The sequence below is a fragment of the Dermochelys coriacea genome, chromosome 6 (assembly GCF_009764565.3).
Source record: "Dermochelys coriacea isolate rDerCor1 chromosome 6, rDerCor1.pri.v4, whole genome shotgun sequence".
NCBI lineage: Eukaryota > Metazoa > Chordata > Testudines > Dermochelyidae > Dermochelys > Dermochelys coriacea.
In genome coordinates, this window is record NC_050073.1 from 58,376,917 (window position 1) to 58,398,537 (window position 21,621).

Consider the following 21,621-nt stretch of genomic DNA (forward strand, 5'->3'; position numbering starts at 1 on the left):
AGGAGATGAATGCTATCTCCCCAAGCCCCCAGTGGAAGCTTGAACCTTGGGTTTTAGGATCACTTGCAAGATGGCCAGATTTTGCATAAATGTGGTAACCTCATTTACATCAAATTCCTTTTTTTAAAACTGGTTATTTTTAAACTGATCATTCATGCATATGTTAAAGTTCTGAAAGTCTGGCCCCCTCTATTCATTGCTATATAAAATAGGGACCTATAGCATTCTGATCTATTGTACTATGCCCCTTCAGAATCATTGATGTAAAGTTTACCTCTTAGCTCCTGTCAGGCTGATTAGAGAAGCAATTTGAAATGCATAACAGGTCACCTTAAACCTGTCTCAAATAACTTCTTGTAAAGGTAGAATTAGCTCTTGGCTAAGAGGCTTATGGTAATTGGGTTTAATCAAACACCACTGGTTGATTCTTACCTGTATTGTGTATTTCCTCTGTAATGTACATGCCTTCCCGATATGTTAATCCACCTAAAACAGGAGTCCCTGTTGCTGGAGCCAGCGAAGGATCAAAAGCATCAATGTCAAAGCTCAGGTGAATTGGTCTTTGTCTTCTGCAGAAAAAAATAAAATTGATGGCTTAATATTTTGTGATCGTATATGTGGTTAGGACCCCATCTACTTCACAGCACGCTAGAATCAAGTTTAGGGCATCACTTATTGTTTAAGCCCCCCCACAAACTATGGTTCAGAGGTGGGAAAACCAATGAAAAAGTCAGTCAAGTGTTTCTTTATGCTGCGCTGGCCACACCTGCCATGTTCAAAAAAAATTTCCCAAAGCAGAGTTCCTCTTTCTCCCTCACCCTTGAAGCATGTGCCAGGAAGGGGGGAAGCTTGTCACTTCACCAGTACTTCATATCTGTTCCACTGCTTAACTCAGTTGCTGCCCCAGCACAGCACAGGTAGCAGTTCCAGCTGTTTCATGGAGCCAGCCAGATTGAGGTGCCAGAGCATTAGCTCAATCTTGTGGGGAAGGCTAAAAAGCAAAAGGCAGCTGGCTGTAGCAAAAATACTGAATTCCAGGGCATCTTGTAAGCCCTGGGGGATTAAGATGAATGGGACAGGTCATCTCCCTTACAACTCTAGTTTCCAACTGGCTGCAGACTTGCATTAGTGCAGCAGTTAACATTAACTAGGAGGAATTTCCAACCCATAAGGGCTTTAAAAAACAAAACAAAAACCACACACCTTGAAGAGTGAGATTCCTCGTGCCCATGGAGATTCAGGACCAGTGTGCTTAATAGGAACTTTGAAAGCTCCGTTAAGCTACAGTGCATGTGGCACTTTAGAGACAAATTTATTTGAACATAAGCTTTCGAGCTTAGACTAAGGTGCCACAAGTACTCCTTTTCTTTTTTGCAAATACAGACTAACAGCTGCTACTCTGTAACCTGTTTAAGCTGCAGTGAGTGCCTTACTGTTTGCCTTTTAGTACTTTAACTGAGTAAGGGGCAGACCTGGTGCGTTAAGAGCACTTCATTGCTGCTGTCTAGTGCTTACCTTCCCTAACAACTTAGTTTGCTTTAAAGAGCTGTTATTGTGAGCTACCTAAGCTCTATGGTTACTATGTCTGAGCTGCATTAAGTGGTGCAGCCTTAACCTTTTCCTCAAACTTTAGTAGCAAGGTACTGGATTCTTCAAGATGTGGGTGAAGGAGCCACTTGTGTCTAGCCCACATTTGTAGCAGCTAATAGTTATAGGAGGGCTGTTCTGGATCCAGTGTGAAGTAGTTTCATTTCAAAGAGCCCAAGGATTAAAAATCAACAGACTGGACTTCAATCTTGAAGCATACTTATTGGAAATTTGCATAGCTGCTAGATGTGCTGTGGATAAGACTGTCATTCAGCTACATATCACCAGCAGTAACTGAGCACTCCCTTTCCTTTTAAATAATGTACAGAAAGCAGAGAAAGGAGTGCTGATACTTTCCACACCATTTGAGTAATACGTCAGACTTGCATGGGTTATCAGATTCTCTAACAATAGCTTACAATTCAGGAACTCATTTTTTGTCTGACAAGCAGCATCTGTTCATCTTCAGTGACAACTTACCTGCTCATTAGTTGTTCAAATGTCCTTTCCATAACTTTCTGTATTCCAAGGCGATCAATGTCTCTCATTGAATAATACTGAATGTCATAGTTCTTCAAAATATAGCTGTTAAAAGAAAATTTTAAAACTTTCTTGCTTTTGGCTAAAATGTTTGGTACAGTGGTTCTCAAACTTTTGTACTGGTGACCCCTTTCACATAGCAAGCCTCTGGTGCAACCCACCTTTAAATTAAAAAAAAAAATTTAAACACCATTATAAATGCTGGATGCAAAGTGGGGCCTACAGCTCATGACCCCCCCTGTAATAAACCTCCCAACCCCCAGTTTGAGGACCCCTGCTTTAGTACTTTAAACCTTAAAGCCCTCACCACCAGCCCACACTATTTAAACATGTAGCACTAGCAAAAGCAAACATGCAGCTTAGACTTCACCAGTAAGAAAAATCCATCCCCTCCACAGTGGTCTTGCACTTACTGTTCAGCAGGATCCACATCCCTCAGACCAATGTAGACAATATCTGATGTTGAGAGGCAGGGCTTTAGCCAGGAAAAGCCAGGAAGCAGCGGCATCTGCAAGCAGAGAGGGGTGGTATATAGCTATAAAGTGATTTTAGTGGCATCTGTTTAACAAGCTTCCAGTTCACAATAGAAATAATTTTAGGGACTTGTTAAAAGTTTTGACACTCACTTGCTCATGATATCCTCTCTCCTCCCAGAGTGAACTCCTCAAGGGGACAGAAAAGCAAGGTCTAAGATTGGGAACAGGGCTACATCGGGATTTCTTAATTTCAGCCTTGCCCCTTTCATACTATTTGTTCTAAGACAAACAGCAGCATTTAAGGAACATAACCAAAAAAAATGAAATACCTAGTATTGTCTTATGCTGCTGGCTGCCTAGCAGTGTAGGGAAAGTATATAACTTGATAGAATAGGGGTCTGGTTCTATTCCTGCTTGAACAATAACTTGCTCCATCATGTCACTTAACCTTTCTCCCTCAGTTATACCCGGTTCTATTCCTGCTTGAACAATAACTTGCTCCATGTCACTTAACCTTTCTCCCTCAGTTATATCCATTTCACAGATGGGTACAAGTACTTGACAAAACGGTATCTTTAAGGCACTTAGATCTATGCACAAGAGGCACTACAAGGTCATAACTATGTACATGAGACTGTACCATTAAAGGTAGAATCAGCTCAACTGTGTGTGTGTGGGGGGAGGAGGGAGGAACACCTAGAAGTTGCATGCTATGAAATGCCTTTGGTAAAAAGGAATACCTCACATTAATGGGAGTTGAGCTAGAAAACAGACTTCCTAGGGAGACTGTGGTAGCAAGTGCCAATAGAGGAGGAGAGGTCCAACTAGAGTCAACTTAAATGATAAAGCAATTGTGTCAATAATGAGATACCTGCATCCAGTTCTGGTCAAACCCTTCCATTGCCTGAGAATAGCAGATTGGAAAGGCCTTTGTACTGCAGGGGGCTGAAAATGGCTGCTCTTTTGTACCTTTCATACCAGGATGCAAATAAGTTGCGGGGGGGGGGGGGAGAACCCAACATTATCCCCATTTTACTGATTGGGAAACTATAGCTCTCACCGTAGTGTCCAAGAACCTCAGCTATTAGTGAATTTATCCTCCTGTGGGGCAGGTAAGTATTAGTTCTATTTCATTGTTGAAAACTATGGCATACAGAGAAAGTAACTTAAGGGTATGCCAGGATTCTGAGAAATTAACTCCGATCTCTCAAGTCCCAGCCCGCTTTGTCCATGAAGTTTTCCCACCCCCAAATCATAGTTAGTGATTAGTGCAGATGTCTCAGCAGTGCAATGAAAGCAGGGCTGGCACACAATGTTTTGTCACCTGAGGTGGGGAGCTCAAATGACACCCCCATGTCCCCTTGCTTAGGCCAAAACTTTGAAAGGTCTCAATTCTGCCATCTTTTTGTTCTACTCTTTCATGCTACTTCTCCTTTATTGGGGTAACAATTTAAGTATGAGGGTAGCCATGTTAGTCTATATCCACAACAACAACGAGTCCGGTGGCACCTTAAAGACTAAACAGATTTATTTGGGCATAAGCTTTTGTGGGTAAAAAAAACACACTTCATCTGAGGAAGTGGTTTTTTTTACCCACAAAAGCTTATGCCCAAATAAATCTGTTTAGTCTAAGGTGCCACCAGACTCCTTGTTGTTTTTCTAAAAACTTAAAATGCCTTGTTCAAAAATTAAGTAAACTTTCAAACGCCTGAACAGCAAATGTAACTTTTCTTGTCTGCATAGTAAACACTAGCATTTTTATCTATTTGAATAATTAAGGTGGTGCTTTCCGTGCCTTCTCGGTTACAAAGATCTGAACTGCTTCCCGAAGGTCCACGGTCTGGGCCAGCTCATGCTCTATTGAGATGGTTGCACGGCCGACCAGCCTCTCCTGTGTCTTTGTGGAGCGTAGATGTGTTTTTATTAACTTCAGCTTGGAAAATCTGGTTCTCTACTGGCAACTGTTACAGGAAGTGTTAGAAAAATGCACAGAGCAACAAAAGCATTTGGAAAGAGAGCGGTCATCTTATTTGTGCACCTATATTCCAGAACAGCCTTTGGAGTTGATCCTGCTGAAATGTATCTTGAAAGGGCTTTCAGTTCATCACCTAAATCACTTGCATCAATATCGCGCATATCATATGTCAAAAAACTGTCTCTAGTGTCCTGCATTGCTGGTGTAGGTCTTCAGGTATAGTGAGGAGTTTTGGAATATCATACAACATCCCACATATACTGCTGTGTTCCTTGAGCTGCATGAAACTTTCAACTGACTGTATTGCACTGTCTAGCTCCTGGTTAAAGAACTCAACTTTGAATTGTTGTTTGGTGTCTCTTATGGGATTATCCTGAGCCTCGTAATCAAAAAAAAATTCTTCTGTGACTTGTATTCTTGAATGGGTGGGAAAATAGCTTCAGTGTGAAGTTCCTCTGCCAACTTCTGTGCACTCTTCAGAACGTTTTGAAATCCCTCATCTGACCGGTAAGACTGTAGGTATGACTTTGCTTTGTCCAGTTATTCCATTGCTCCAGCTATGTCAAGGTCAACACCTTGGAGTCTCTTGCTTACAATATTTATTTCAAACAGTATGTCATGCCACAACACTAAGCCACACAGAAATTTGAAGTTATGTTTCTGGTGATTTCCTTTCCCTCTGCCATTGTTCTCCCACAAACAGTTCCTGTCATAGCATTATCCTCCATAATGGCAACTATGGCATCATCTATCTTCCCAATTTGGCGTTTCGAGTCGAGGCGATAAAGCCTATGACTTTCCCATCCTGTGGCACTCAGTGGTTTCAGTGTCAGAGAGGATGTTCCCAGATGTTGCTTCAAAATTTGCCATCGATGAGTTGATGCAGAGAAAAATACATAAACATTTTGAATTACTTTAAAAAATTCAGGAGCCTCCCTAGAAGCTGATGCTTCATCACTGACCACCAAGTTCAATGAATGAGAACTGCATGGGACAAAAAAAAAAAAAAAAAAAAAAAAAAGCGCTTGAGGGTTTAACTCCTGGATCCGTGTCTGCACTCCTCTCTTCTTTCCTCTCATGTTGGCACCATTATCATAGCCCTGACCTCTCAGGTCAGCTATCGCAATACTCATATCTTCCATATCTTTTTAAGAAGCACATTTGTCATACCAGCTTCTGTAGTATCATCAATGTCAATAAATTCTAGAAAATGCTCTCTGACAGTCACCATTGCAGGGACGTTTGCACTAGGTTCTGTTGTTGTTACAAAACGCACCATTCAGGTCATTTGTTCCGTATGGCTGATGTCAGATGTGCAGTCCAGACTAACCGAGGAATATCTTGCTGATTTCAGATCTGCCACAATCTTCTGTTTGACTTTTGTTGCCAGTAACTGTAATATCTCATTTTGAATGTTTTTTCCAAGGTAGTGGTGTGCGTACATTTCTTGGGTGGTGACTCTTCTGGTGTTCTTGGAGTACATCATCAAACTCAGCCATGAGCGCCCCAATTTTAAGGAATTTTCCATGGTTTGACACATATGGCTGATTTGAAGTGCCAGGCAGTGCTAGGTTTTGGGTAGCAAGTAATGAGCCTTTTCAGAGCATTTTGCCAGTAAAGAGACTCTGACGCAATGTTCTCTTGATGCTGATCTATGGTGACCTTTAACCTTGGTCTCATCTCAAGCTCTTTCCACCTATGGAATGCTCTCTGGTGATTTGCTGCCTTCTCATGGCATGCCAGATTTCTAGCCAGATTTTTCCAGTCCTTTGTTCCTGTAGAACCCAATGTGGCTGGAACATCAGACTGGAAGAGTTTGCAACAAAAGCCAGTATGCAGCATTCTGGGTTTTTGAGTACATTAAAGCCATGGCCTCTCCACTTTGTCACCACTGGGGATTTCACGCTAGTAATGTGTTGGATGGAAACGTCTATTTTCCATGGTCTTTGGGGAACATGAAGTTCTTCATTTGCTGTGGCCCATGCAGTACAAGGAAGTCCCTCAGGCTACAGCTCAAGTGGGTCCACAGTCCTAGATCATCTAGACTTAAGGAACTAAACTCAGCAGCAGCTGTTTCTTGCGCCTCCACCACACTCTTCTCCGATTACACTTTTCTTCAGGAATGTGCGTGGTTACATCCATTTGAGATGGAAATATGGATGCTGCAGTAGCTGCCAGGTCTGACTGGAAGATCTGGTACCTCCTCACTACTCACATCCTCCCTGGGGCCAGAAGGCTCACCGTGAACATTTGTGTTTATGTATCTTAGAAAAGCTTCCTTTGCTTTCTTTCTTTTTCTGAATGCTGCCCCAGAGGGACGTTTTTCTTCTTTCACTCATGACTGCTGTTCTGTGCTAGCTATAGTGGTTCTCAACACTCAATTGAAGGGGACAAATAAGCAGGCTGATAGCAGGGCCTGACTGAGGGAAGATATCAGCGTCTTAAGGGCCTGAATGGCTCCTACTACTTCAATTGACTGCCTGTTCTCCTCAAGTGGGTTCAGGGAAGCAGCAGGAAACAGGAAGCTCTTTGAGAAGCTGGTGTTAATCAGTCCAGGCTCCTGGGGGTGTTAGAGAGGTACATAGAGAGAAGGAGCCTCTTCTCCCTGCAGCTCCAGCTGCTTTCCGTTATTCCCTCTCACCTTTTCTCCTGCCTGCCTGTTATGTCTCTTGTGCCCTCCTTCCTCCAGCACAGCACTCCACCATCTCTGTGCATCTAGAGCAGAGAGAATCCATATGCACCAGCAGCAGACAATTTTCTACAATCTGGGTTCTAGGGCGCCCCCCCCACAGTCTGGCACCTGAGGCAGCCCCCTAAGTTCGCCTCATGGTAAGGCCAGCCCTGAATGACAGATAGAACTGAATCCCAGCTTTGACTCAAAATATGGGACTAATTCCTCGACAGCGCTGTCACCTGAATGGACAGATGGACAAATAAGGGTAACATTGAATTTATAGCGCCTGCAGCGGAGCTTATGTGGATGGGCTGCAGAAGTAAAGTTTCTCTCTGTAAAGAACTGGCAAAGGCAGATGTGAACAACATGGGAAATCTCTTTATATAAATATCATGTACCTCCATCTATGTGATTAACATGCTGTCTGCTTTATGGGGGCAGAGTTAACTGAATCCTGAGTGGTTTTACACATTTCCAGGAAAGCAGAGAATGACTAACTAACTCAACTGCTGATCTTTAGTGGATAATACAGTGAATCCACTGCTAGAAGTCTACCTCTGACCCACCCGCAGTGAACTGCATAATCCAGAGGCCCAGGACAGACAAAGCGACTTGAAAATGGATAAAAAGATGACCTGTGAACTCAGAGGGTGGGCCACTGACTGAGATTCAGAGTAAGACAGGGTGCAGGGGGTACAGAGTATCTTGTCCAACTCCAGTGATGGGGGTGCCTGAACTTGCAAGGAAAGGCTAAGGTTTAGGGAAGACAATATACATATAGGTCCGTTTTAATCCTTTTCCTCTCATGGTCCTATGGATATGTACTTTGAAGAGGCTGTTCAGTGTCCATGCATTTTTTTATTCTGTTCACAGTAAGTCTAGAGCAGAGGTTAAACCCAGCTTGGACCTGCTGGTAAACAGGAGTGCAGCGGATCTGGAGACCCAGTCTAAGAGCGGGGTGAACTGCAGATTCTACCCTGAGCAAAGTACAGGCACAAGCCTGTCACTGGGAGAGGGTGTCCATGGAGAGGTGGAATTAAGGTGGAAGTGGGCTCATTAGCACTGACCCCCCACTTGGTAAGGCAACTCCCATCTTTTCATATGCTGTGTATTTATACCTCCCTACTGTACGTTCCACTCCATGCATCTGATGAAGTGGGTTCTAGTCCATGAAAGCTTATGCCCAAATAAATTTGTTACTCTCCAAGGTGCCACAAGGACTCCTCGTTGTTTTTGCTGATACAGACTAACACAGCTACCACCCTGAAACCTGTCACAATGATTATATACAGTGTTAAAAGAGGTTATTTTCTTGCACCAGTAAGAAATTCTCCCCCTAAATGGTGGTATGGTCCAAGGGACCAGAATAAAGGTCTAAAAATAAGTCACCTACCCATCAGCCAGGCCAGCACGATAGCCATCAAAACGTGAGATGTCTGTGACGTCACACCATAATGCTATGAAAAGGCTCTGTCACTGTATCAGTCAGCTGCCCTGGTTCTGCACTGTTACAGGTGGAGGTAGGGGGCCTAAAGTGGGGAGGTTTTATGCAGTCTGGGCGCTCTGCTACTGCCTGAGCTTTCTGTGGGACATTGGGGTGAACCCCACCTCAGACCCACCCCCAGCCACCTCTCCTAAATTTAGGCGGATCTTGCCTTAGCAGGGCTCCTTCTCACTGCTGCCACCACCATCCTGGACTGCCTTGCCTCAAAGCCTTCAGCAGCTGTTGCTCCTCCAGCAGTTCTAGGAACCTTGCTCTTCTCTCCTCCCTCCTCTTTAAGGGAGAGAGCCAGCTGAGCAGGACCCAACAGTTGGTTTGGGATACAGGAGTCAGTGGAGTCTGTTTCTTTTCCCACTGGGGAGGGGGAAGGGGAAAACAAGGGAGTAGAGCCTCTCAAATCCGAGGGACCCAGGATCTTGGAGCCTGCTCCTTTCCCCTGTTGTGAAAGACCTATTGGCTTTGCCCCCTCCCCCATCCAGAAGCAACTGCTGACTCTTGGCTAGGTGAGCTCCTTCTCCCACAGGCTTCTCTGTTCCTTGAGAGACAGACAGATGGGACCCAGAGCTGTCACAGGAAGGTCTCCTTCCCCCGGTGTCCCATTTCTACTGGGTGTAACTGGAGGTAAATGCTGACTAGTTATTTCCAGCTGGACTTTTCAAGAGTAGCTAGCTCATTACATCAAGCAGTCTTATATTAACTGGGGTCTTCCCTCCGAGGAGTTTTGAGTTTTTTACTAACCTCACTACCTGAAAGGGGGTTTCAAAGAGGATGGCTTCTAGACTGTTCTCAATGGTAGCAGATGACAGAACGAGGAGTAATGGTCTCAAGTTGCAATGGGGGAGGTTAGATTGGATATTAGGAAAAAACTTTTTCACTAAGAGGGTGGTGAAACACTGGAATGCGTTACCTAGGGGGTGGTAGAATCTCCTTCCTTAGAGGTTTTTAAGGTCAGGCTTGACAAAGCCCTAGCTGGGATGATTTAACTGGGACTTGGTCCTGCTTTGAGCAGGGGGTTGGACTAGATGACCTTCTGGGGTCCCTTCCAACCCTGATATTCTATGATTCTATGATTCTCACGCAGGGATTACTGCAGCCCTCTCTGGTATAGAAAGCAGCAGCTAGTTAACAGTTCACATAAAGATGATTATTCAAATGCATCCCAAGGAGAAACAGGATGGAATTACCAAGATCAGATCTGTGTAACACACAGCAGACCCCAGGGGTCTCATTTTGATGGCTTTCACATGCTGGCCTGGCTGTTGGGTGGGAGACTTGCTGTTTAATATGGAGAGACTATTTTGGTCCCTTGGACTATATTACAGATGCTCCTTGGAGGTTTCCAATGCACAAGCAGAGCTAGTTTAGCTTGCAGGATCTGCTGAGAGTTCAGTTCAGGGTGGTTTGGCTGCATAATTTCCTTTCCATTCCATTGTGTGTAATACAGCACTGAACAGTTGCATCCTTCCTTTAGGAACGGCCTGATGCATAACCTGCAAGTACCCAGTATGTGCTGAATAGACATACTGACAAAGTAGGATACTGTGAAGAGAGCCAGATTTACTGCATTTCCAGCTGCCATTCTCAACCTGCAGGCAGTGACCCTCTCCTATTCCCTAACCTGGAGCCTAGGCTGAAGCAGACATGCTCACTTCTAACTAGGTCCCTGATGCAGATGCCACAGACACTGTACTGGTTTCCATGGCAGCCCCTACAGTACGCTATAGGAACTTGTATGAGGGCTTCCAGGCTGCAGCCGAGGCAGTGTGGTTATTAAATGCCTTAGCTGTACCACTATCAAGCCTCTTTTCAGGCTGCTGCAGAAGCAGGCCACTCTTCTTGTGCCTTTAAAGATAATGGTCATTGTCAGCCAGGGCACTTTGCCAAGCAGGCTACAAGCAGCCCTCAGCTGTAACATGTACTAGAATGTCTAGTGCTAGAGCAGTGCATCAAGACAGCCCATGCAGGACCTGCCCCCGAGGTGGACAAAATATGGAACAGTTCCAAATATAGATGTCCAAAGAGAGGGTAAAAGGCATGCGAGCTATGCAGGGATGAGCTTGGCACAGCTCCTACAGGCTCAGATGGGAGAGGCTCCCTTTTTGGCTCACCCAGCAGAACTGCTGTCTGTGCACTACAACAGTCTCCATGTATTGGCTACAAGAATATGCAGGTTCCACACAGTGTCCAGTTGCTGGACTGGAGCCTTTACTGATGCATTAGGTCTGTTTTAGCACAGGAGACTGAGTGGCAATGGGATATGAAGCCTCTCCTCCAACTTCAAATCCAGATCAAGCAACTTGTGACATGGACTCATGCTCTCCATCCAGTTCCTAGCAGATGTGCCTATCACAAAATCCACTAGCACCCCAGCAGTAAGTGCCCCCTAGGTGACAGTACCTACAAAGAGGCCAAGAGCTGAATGAGGAATGTCTCTCAGCACTAGCAGTTAGTAGATTATACACATAGGATGCCTGTAAGTTTATCTTATCTAGGGGATAAACAGGAGATCAACCTCAGGGACAGCTAAACCAGCACCTTTCACCAGAATTGAAATTAAACAGTGTGCTGTACAGTAACCTCTCCCTCCCTCCAAACAAAACCTAAAGCCACTTACTTTATCCTGGAGCTCTCGTAACAGAAATGAGACTGGCTGTCCATGGAGGTTTCCAGATTGAGTTGTGAGAGGGGTGTTGATATCGGCATGTGCATCCACCCAGATCACACAGAGGTGAGGGCACTGCCGTGTGTGTCCACTGATGGAACCAAGTGCCAAGCTGAAAAGTACATTAAAAAACACACGTCCTACTGAACAATTCCAGGGGCTATGATAAGTGAGGTTGCCACATTTCAAGATGTTCAACATTTGCATTGCAGCATCTCATCCCAGCGAGATTTGCCATCACCACATAAACATCAGTGTGACGCATATCACTATGCATCATGATTCTGCATTAGTCCATTGGAGACTGGGCTGCCTTTCATGAAACTCTGAAGGAGTACACGACTACTGTGATATGGGGGCAGGGCTTGGCTTTCTTTTCTTCCTTCAGGCTCTCTTACCAAGAGCCCTCCCACCTCTCTAGCCTTTGCCTGTCCCAGGTCCAGATGAGCATCAACAGAACCCATCTCACCCCTACTGGTAGGCTCATCTTGCACAGTCACCAACCGAACTCTGTTGGCTCCAGTCATTTTGCCTCATTTTGACACAGCCCACCTCCTCTGCTGTTCCCAGTGTAGGGGTGGAGACAGAAGAGGGATGGGATATTTGGAGGAGGGGAAAGAAGAGGATATGGAGGTAGAGTTAGGACTTTCATCATGGCACTCCCTAGCCCCTCCCCACAAATCCTTTAGGAACTAGAGGGTCCCCAAAGAGTTACATACCTGTCCTAAGGGTTAGTGTCCTGCAAGTTCCCTAAAAATATATCCACAAAAGTCAACATGGGTGAAACTGACCATATGAATTCCCTCAAAAAAGGGCAGCTTCATTCGTTTTTATTTCTTGCAGCTTCCAAAAGAATTTGGAAACAAGTCACTGTTGTCTGTTACTTTCTAAGATCACTTTTTTTTATTGCTTCTTTTATTCTGCTGGTTCTTGGGAGTCACAGAATTGAAAGACAAAAACAAATGTCCCCACATGGTACTGCCAGAAAAGTAGGAAGGGGCTTTCAACAGTGCAGGACCTGGGAGTAGCAGACACTCACAGCATCATCATCATGCAAGCAACTTTGACACTCTCCCAATCTATGCCTTGCAGAGCTTCTATGGCCCCAGACCCCTCGTCCTTTCATCTCAGTTTTGATTTACATCAAAGGAGATACTCCACCTCAAAACAGTTAACCGTCAATCTGTGGCATTCAACGGCATCCACCACTTTCATCCAGCTTGACTCACCTATGGTCACCTCCCATGGTTACACAGCTATGTCCAGCAGCCACTGCTCTGCTCACAGAGTCAGCCAGCACCTGGCTGGCTAATCCAACAGAGCGTGGGTATTTGACCAAGTTGTTATACAGCTCATCATTGGGCACTTGAGTGAAACTCAGATCTCCAAAATCGTACACTTGGCAACCTGGTAACACACAGAGCAGCAAAAGGAAAGTGGGTTAAGTCTGGATTCAAATACCCCAAAAGGCATTCTAAAAACCTAGTCAGTCGTGAGTGTAATGCTGAAAGAAACAGGTGCTCCCCAGCCTACGCCCTGCAGCTCACCAGCAACTATTAGGATACTGCCCGACTAGGCACCCCCCACCCCCAGCTTACTACATCAACAGCACTGATTCAGCCATTAGAAAGAGCTCTGAAATTTCCAGCCAGCTTTGGCTGGAGTTAAGGGTGTTACAAAAAGAAACCGCCTCAGGGCTTTCATCCCACTGGGCAGAGCAAAACACTGCAACAGAGCTATGGGATTCCGAGATACATATTCAGCAGATGGCGAGGGTTGCAGAGTAAACAAGAAATTAGAGATGGCTTCCTGAAAGACTCCCTGATGTGTGCACACCTACCCACTGACGATTCACTGTCCATGTAAATAGACCCTAAAATGGTAATGCTGTTAAAGGGGTGGGGTGGGAAAACAAGACATATATGAAGGCAACACAGCCAGTCACTAAGTATCAAGTGTCTTGGGCTGATGGAGCTCTGAATTATTGAAATTTTCCACATTCCTTTGATCTGTCACAGGCTCAAAAAACTTTGATGATGTTCTTTACAAACATCCAGATCTGTCACCATTCCCCCGGCCTATTAAGACAAGGACCTAGCTGAAGATGGGCAGCTACGTTTAAGTAACCTACAGCGGCACAGGGAGAGCAGATACAGAAGGGCAGTTTCCTGCCTGTTATACAGTGCAAAGGAGTAGAGGGCTGCTGAAAAACGAGCACAGGGTGAAGAGTAAAAAGCCCCAGAGACACAAGTACCACCTTTTTTGCTCTCTCTTACAGGATATTAATTTGTGTCCAGGCAGAATGATTGTGCCTTAATCCAATGTTTTGAGATTGCTCAGGACAATACCACATATTGTGCTACAAGACCAGAGGAAAAAAAAACCATTCAGGACTCCTATTAATCCTGCACATTGGACCGGCATATAGAACTCAAAGCCGGAAGTTTTTCCCTCAGCAGTATCCATAGCAGACTGGCTCTGGCACCCCCTGGAGCGGCACAAACACGCTGCGGGATATGGGGCACCGCCAGCTCCCCCCACCCTCAGTTCCTTCTTGCCGGAAACTGGCAGTGGGGAAAGAGGGCGGGTTGTGGAACGTACATAAGCAACTCATCTCAAAGAACACCAGTTACGGAAAAGGTAACTGTCTTTTCTTCAAGTGCTTGCTCATGTCCATTCCAAGTGCTAACAGAGGCGGGTAGGCGTTCATGGACGTGTAGATTGCAACAGTTCTGCCAAATCCAGTGTCATCTCTGGCTTGCTTAGTGTTGTCTTAGTGCGCCATGAATGTGTGAACTGAAGATCACATCATGGCTCTGCACATATCTGGGATGGGAACATGCGCTAGGAAGGCCACAGAGGACACTTAAGCTCTGATTGAGTGGGCCCTCATGATTGGCGGTAGTGGGACCTGAGCCAGCTGGTAGCAGGGTTGAATGCATGAGGTGATATAGTTGAAAATCCTCTGCGATGACACCGGAAGGCCTTTCATCCTCTCTGTTGTGATGAAGTGCTGGATCGACCTGTGAAAGGGCTTGGTATGCTCCAGGTAAAACACCAGGGCACATCTGACATCCAGGGCACGCAGCCTCCTTTCCTCCCCAGTGAAAGAGATGTCCTGGTTAACAGGGAAGGAAGACACCATCTTTGGCAGAAAGGCCGGATGGGGCTGCAGTTGAACTTTGTCCTTGAAGAACACTGTATATGGCAGCTCCGATATAAGGGCTTTAAGCTCTTAAGCTCAGATCTCTGGACTGGAAATAGATAGTCACCAACCACTGCTGTAAGGGCCATATCCTGAGCCTGGAATGGCAGACGACATATGTATGTGCTACCACGTGTCCCAGCAGAGGCAGGCAAATCCTGGCTGTGGTTGGGGGAAATGCGGAGACTCCTGCAATGAGGTCCAGCATCATCTGGAACCTCTCCTGCGGGAGAAACACTCTGGAGCAGGTGGAGTCAAGCACCGCTCCGATAAACTCTATCCTCTGGACCGGAACGAATGTCTACTTTTTGCCATTTACCAGCAGGCCCAGGGATCTGCACATGGCCTGCAGCATCACAACATCCTTCTAAACTTGAGTGGCCTTTGACAAGCCAGTTGTCTAGGTATGGGTAGATCTGGATACCTCGACACCTGAGGTAAGCAGCTAGTACTGACATGCACTTTGTGAACAGCCTTGGTGCTGTTGTGAGGCCAAATGGGAGGACCGTGAACTGATAGTGGTTGGATCCCACCATGAAACGTAGGAAGTGTCTGTGACCTTGAAAGATCGCTATGTGGAAATAGGAGACCTTCAAATCAAGGGCGGCATACCAGTCTCCCAGATCCAAAGACGGGATGATGAAGCCCAGAGAGAACAAGAAGAACTTCAGCTTCCTTAGCTATTTGTTGAGGTCTCGCAGGTCCAGGATGGGATGTAGACCGCCTTTGGCCTTTGGGATTAAAAAGTACCAGGAATAGAACCCCTTGTTCCTGTACCTGCAAGGAACATTTTCCACCGCCCCAGCTACAGCAACCATTCTACTTCCTGCATGAGAAGACTCTTGTGAGAGGGTCCCTGAAGAGGGAAGGGGGAGGGGAGGTTAGAAAGAAACTGGTGGGTATAACCCTGTGCCACAGTATTGGGGACCCAGCAGTCTGAAGTTATAGTGGTCCATGCGGGGAGGAAAAAAGAAAGGCAGTTGGAAAACAGTGAGAAAGATGGATCCAGGGTATAGTCTGGTAGGTTGCCCGTGAGCACATCCTCAGAACACTTGCTTGCCCCCCTGCTTATTGCAGCTTGAGCCCAATTGGGCAGAGAGTGGAGGTGGGTGGCTCAGGTGGCACTCATAGCCCCTACTCTTCTTATGGGGCAGTTCCTGCCCGGTTTGCTCCCTGGACCCTGAGATGGCTGCAGTTTGAATCGCTTACAGGCTGGACTGGGAACATACACCCCTAGAGTTTTCAGGGTAGTGGGGGAGCCTTTTCAGTCCATGCACCTTACTGTCAGTCTGCTCTGCATACAGGGCCTGGCTGTGGAAGGGGTGGTCCTGCACTGACTGTTGAGTCTCAGCTGACCGACCCGAGAGGAGCAGCCAGGACACCCTCTGCATGGAAATGGCCAAGGCCATGGTGCGAGCCGTGGAGTCTGCTGCGTCCAAGGCTGCTTGGAGGGCTACTCTGGCCGCAGCCATGCCCTCTTCGAGGATTGCCCGGAACTCCATTCTGGACTCTTTGGGCAGAGACACCTTGAATTTGGCCTTGGCCTGCCACACGTTGTAGTCACAGCAGCAAGGAGGGCTTGGTGATTGGCCACTCTCAACTGAAGGCTGGAAGACTAAAGTTTTTTGCCCAAACAGATCCAGTCTCTGAGTCTTTATACTGGGGCGTAGCCCCAAGTTAACCAGAGGGAGAGGCAGGGTCAACAGTCTCAACTATGAGGGAGTTTGGGGCTGGTTCTGTATAGATACACTTATGGCCTTTAGCTAGCACAAAATATTTGCACTCAGCCCTTTTTTAAATGAGATGGCAGGGAGAGAAGGTTGGCCATAGGGTATTATACTTTTCAAAAACCCTTGTTTTTAGGGGTAAAGCACCCTGCGGGTGCCATAGAACAAAGGACATCAAACACAAGGCGCGATGCTCCCTCAAGGGGGAGCAGCAGGCTGCTCTAGGAGGAGGACAGCTGCTAGTCCCCCAGTTTCTCCGGGGAAAGGCCTGATGCATGACAGAGCCTGTACCCTTGCCTGTGGATGGGCCAGGCCTCCTAGAAGAGAATGCAGGCTGGACTATACCTGCTGGTTGCTAACCAGCAGACAGAGCTGGACCGTGACTTAACCAAGGCCACCCCCCCAACCATCAAAGGAAGAGAAGCCAGTGGCTCACCTGGGACTGTTTTTCCTAGTCTGTGTTTTCTTTGTTCCCTTGGAGCCCTAGAAAGAGGTAAGTCTCCAAAGGAACTCAGCTGAAGTACATAACCCCGTCACACCCTAAAGGGGTACTGCAAAGGGATCAGAACCATAACACTGCCACAGACCAACTTTCACAGCATTTAACAACAAGGTCACAGTATGTAAATGAACCAAAGTCAACTGGATGCCAACTGGAGACACATGCAACTCACTGAATATGAATACTTCAAAACAGTTTGCAGCCACCTGGAAATAAAACCAAATTTTATTTATTTAAAAGAAGACAGCATCTTCAAGAAGGTTTCCCTCCTCAATTTCCTGCTTTTGTTACGGAAATAATTGTACAAAACAAATGCAAAAAGTAGGGCTTGGAGCAAGAATAAGGAGGACAGTAAATAACCCTTGAGGGATGGTTTAGCAGCCTGGCTTTTTCCAACAACATGCCCGTCTCTAGACATATCAAATTGCTTTCTGTAGTTGCAGAGAGTCTGGCTCAGATTTCTCTGGATGACTTAACAGTCTTGGCTGAGAATGTGCATCTGAGAGGACTACATGAAAACACTCGCAGGAGCAAACTCACCTGTTCCTGGTACCTTTACAATATACACTCTTCTTACTAGATATATTATTTAAAACACCAGAGGCTGGGACTTAGCTAAGCAAGACAAGCGTCCTACTCCAAGGATCTTACAAGCTGTATTAGAAATTTTATTAAAGCTAATGTTAAAAAAATTATATAATCCATAGGTTGGGAAAAGAGTGTCTGTACATCTGGATTAGATTATCCACAAAGTTTGTTTTTAAAGTCATATGATACTTATGAGTATATAATCAGCAATAACCCAAATTTAGGTGGATAGATTTAACAATACAGTTTAGATATTAGAATTCGAATACTTGGGTACATCACTCATGAAAATGTTGTACAGAGATTTGGTTGTGGAAAGCAAAAATATATCAATGAGTGGAGATTGTGCCTCAGTAATTGAGAATTAGGTTGGTTGTCCATTTAGAAAAATACAGTCCATGTGGAAAGCATGTTACTTTCCTGACTGCACATACTACAACTAACAACAAGTGCACACAAGATAAATAGGATGGGATGCAAGAGAACTGACTAGTGACCTTGAGACAACTTTATCTCTCTCAGATATAAGATAGATATGATGACTACTACTTTATGATCAGCTGCCCAGGAGCTGAAGTTAGAATGATGAACCAACACTTAGTGCCAGCTCCTAGCCTCTCATTTATGAGTCTGTTGAATGGCACAGTGAACCAACAAGTGAAATGAACAAGAATTTAAGTTGATTTCACTTGTACTTATAGCCATTTTCAATCAGTTTCTGTTTCAGGTCTTATGCATTAGCAATCATAATTGTAGCCAAGTTTGGAACACAGAAACTGCCATACTGGATCAGCATGGTCCACCTAATGCAGCATTCTTTTAAAAACAATTAAAAACCGTAAAAAACAAACAAAATGGACCAACAAATGGCACTTGGCTGTTAATCAAGTATACAGATAGAGTACGTGGAGTATGAACACTCAGCTCTGGAAAATAGAGTTATTCTCTCTTCAGTCTTCCTGTAAAGACTTTTGATTACTTTGTATGAAGGATGCTATAGCTTTAATTGCAGCAGCTCCTAGTAAGGTTAGAGACAACTTACTGCAAAAGATAAGAACAGACAACTACTTGCGACAATTCAGAGCCCTTCTCCAGCATCTTCTTAAACAAAGAAAAACCTCAAGCACTTAACCACCATTAGTGAATATATTACTCATTATTTTACTAAAAAGCCTAACAACCCCCTTATTAATTACCTACAGTATCCCCGCCCCCAAATATAGATGGGGGAAACTGAGAATTAGAATAGCTAACTAATCTGCTCAATGTCATACATATAATCTGAAAAAGCCAGAGACAGAGCAAAATCTCTTTATTCCCAGTTCTGTGCTGTCACCTTAAGACAATCCTTCTACGCCTACTTTGTTTTTTCTATTTCTAATCTCAATTATTATTTTGTACTAAGTTTTAGGAAAGTAGCCACATAAAATATTATACACAATATATGTGAAGTTGAACTGTCTTATGTACATAAAAGTCTCCCTGCCCTCCTGCACCAATCAGCATTTTAGGAGTTCTGTCTCTGCTCTTCTACATTTCTTTAACTGTCTCTTCTAAGCTGAGGAGACTAATTTCTCTCACTGAACCAGCCTAAGAGGCAAAACATGGCAATAAAGGATTTAAATGCACGTGAACTGATGTTTAAAAAGGAAGAGAATGATGCCAGGCATAGAGTCGGCAGACATGGAGCCAAAATTCGCTGTGCAGATCAGGCAGTGCACCTCTACCAGTTCTGGATCTCCAAACAACTGCCAATGCACCTCAGTCCAGAACTGCAGCATCTTCTGCCATTCCTGAATAGAGACTGACAGCTGTGCCAAACTGTGTCTGTTTCATGCGGTTAAGAAAGTTTCACTGGAAACTGGGAAGCAACTAGCAACTCATCACACTTGTGACCTAACCAACAGTAGTTTGAAAAGACCCTTTTCAAAAGGAGCAATTTCCAGACACAGCTGGTTAAAGACTAAATAGATCACTGCCTGACAATTCTGTTCCTTCTATTGGTGCAAATCAGATATACTGGATTATAACTACACACCTGTCTGTCAAAGCTAATTGTCAAAGGGACTCTCAGCCCACAGGGTTTCTCCACTCTGCCTACTAGGCTGAGCAACAGCTGCTTGGATGCCATCACTTCCCTACCAAGACTAGAGATAAACCTCTTTATTATACAGAGATTCCCAGTTTGTAAATGGGAAAGACCTCAGAGAAACATAATAAATGATTTAAGGGCTGGAGTGGCTGATTTATGATAGATAAAAAGGATGCTATCAGCTCAAATCAGGCTCAAGCTTTAAAAAGATAAGTTCAGATCAAATGGAAATATTTTCATGATCTTTTTAAAAGTTCCCCTGTACACTTATGACCCATACTTTGCAGCACGTTGTTACTGCCCAAGAACCTGAAATTTAAAGTGACCTAAAAACAAAGAGGAATTGTTTAGTGTGTTTTCATGATTAGAGAGATGAATGCCAAAAGTAAATAGACTGTCTACCTTAGCTATCTATTTTAGAATTTTTTGCTGCCACCCATCACCATAGTATCTGACAGCCTTCTAGTAAAATCAATCCATCACAATAGCCAAGCCCCTAGTGATGGATTTCACAGACTATCTGGCTCACCTCTGTTTCAAGGTAAAAAACCTCTGCTTTCTCTCTTTTTCGGGATGGGGGGTATTGTGTCTGTTACAGGTTTTGGGCGCTAGGGGAATGTTAGCATGAGTGTCACATTTATGCTGGCATAACTAGCAAAAAGACAAACATTCAATAGTTTTAAAAAAACCTAATGTCCTATCTGTTTTGTAGGTAAGCAAACTTGTGACAAATAGTGGTGTACAGGGATGGAAAGCAGGTTATGCTGTTTTGCCGCTTTCATTTGGTATTCAGTGAGTATGCAAGCCAAGTGTAATTTATGCAGCAAGGGATGAGAATCAGGGTGGATGGAGCAGGAAAAGCAACTAACAATAAAGTGCAGATAAAGCAGTTCCCCACTAACCCTGTCTCTTTGCATGTTTGTACAGAACCTAGCACTTATGGGCCTCAGGTTAAGTTGGGGCTTCTAGGCACTACTTTACTACTACTAAACCCATGAGGCTGGATTTTCATCTTTGTAGCACCTGTTTTAAATACAAAGTGATTCCACCAACTTCAATGAAGGTACTGATCCTCATACTTCACCTTCCAAGAAGTATTTAAGAGTGTGCCAAGCAGAAGTGTTAAAGACCAAAGTAATGCCATGAAACTGAGCAATCAAAAGTTAGGTTGAATATGAGGAAACACTTCCTAACAGTAAAGTCTATTTGGCTGTGGAATAGTCTCCAGGGAAGTGGGAGAATGCGCCATCACTGAAGACATTTAAATCTGGACTGGACAAGAACAAGAGAAACACATGATAGAATCGGCACTGCACTGGCTCCTGAAGTGGGGCCTGGATGAGGCTTAGTGATTCTTTCCATCTGATATCTAGGACTATTTTCAAAACAATTTAAAAAAAACTGAACTTCGAACAGATGCTTACGTTCTAAACTGCAATTCAGCAAACATGTCCTAGCTACTCCAAAGGAATATCCAGACAGCCAAGCAAATCCTGACCTCAATTCGCAAGGGACAGCACAAACTGACCTGGGTTAGCCTGATTTCAAGAGCTGACCAAGCATCTACATTAGTGTACTTATGCAGGACCATATTTAATCAAACTATTTAGGATCTGTTCTCCTTGGTGCACATGCTAACTCCTGGATATTTGGGGAAGATAAAATCCTAACAGACTGGATGATGTTCATTACCAGCCTTCCCCTTTAAGTGAAATGCACCTCTTCACTTAGCTCCCACAAGAGGAAACTTCTGCTAGCAGATAAAATTCCTCTAAATCTGTGCAGGGAAATTATTTCTGGCCCAATAGTTCTGGAAACTGAGGATCTCCATTTAACCACAACATCTCTACAGTGCAGGCAGCAGCACGACCCTGCCAACGTGGCTCATTCCTGAACCGTAAGCGCAGCTCTAGAGTTCACAAGGAAATTCAGTCGTCATGCCCTCTCTGCGATACTGCCACTGGGGTGTTTTTTTGTGATGCAGGGACTAGAGTGCTGGCAATTGAATGGGGATACAACACAAAGAGGCAACTGAAAAATCATCAGTCAGGAATGACCTTCAATTCATTACTTGCTTGGGCCGGACTGGAAA

The 21,621-nt window shown here is 44.7% G+C and overlaps 1 protein-coding gene across 5 annotated transcripts in view; it reads right to left on the minus strand.

Annotated features, from left to right (window-relative positions):
• Positions 1 to 21,621, minus strand: part of ARG2 (arginase 2) — a 44,921-nt gene that overhangs the window by 1,316 nt on the left and 21,984 nt on the right. For all 5 annotated transcript variants that reach the window (XM_043517410.1, XM_043517411.1, XM_038404334.2 and 2 more), the window contains 5 exons: positions 12,645 to 12,822; positions 11,368 to 11,527; positions 2,541 to 2,635; positions 2,068 to 2,172; positions 433 to 569 (listed from right to left, as the gene is read on the minus strand). In XM_043517410.1, the coding sequence (XP_043373345.1) occupies positions 433 to 569; positions 2,068 to 2,172; positions 2,541 to 2,635; positions 11,368 to 11,527; positions 12,645 to 12,822 (675 nt within the window). The remainder of the gene's footprint in view (positions 1 to 432; positions 570 to 2,067; positions 2,173 to 2,540; positions 2,636 to 11,367; positions 11,528 to 12,644; positions 12,823 to 21,621) is intronic.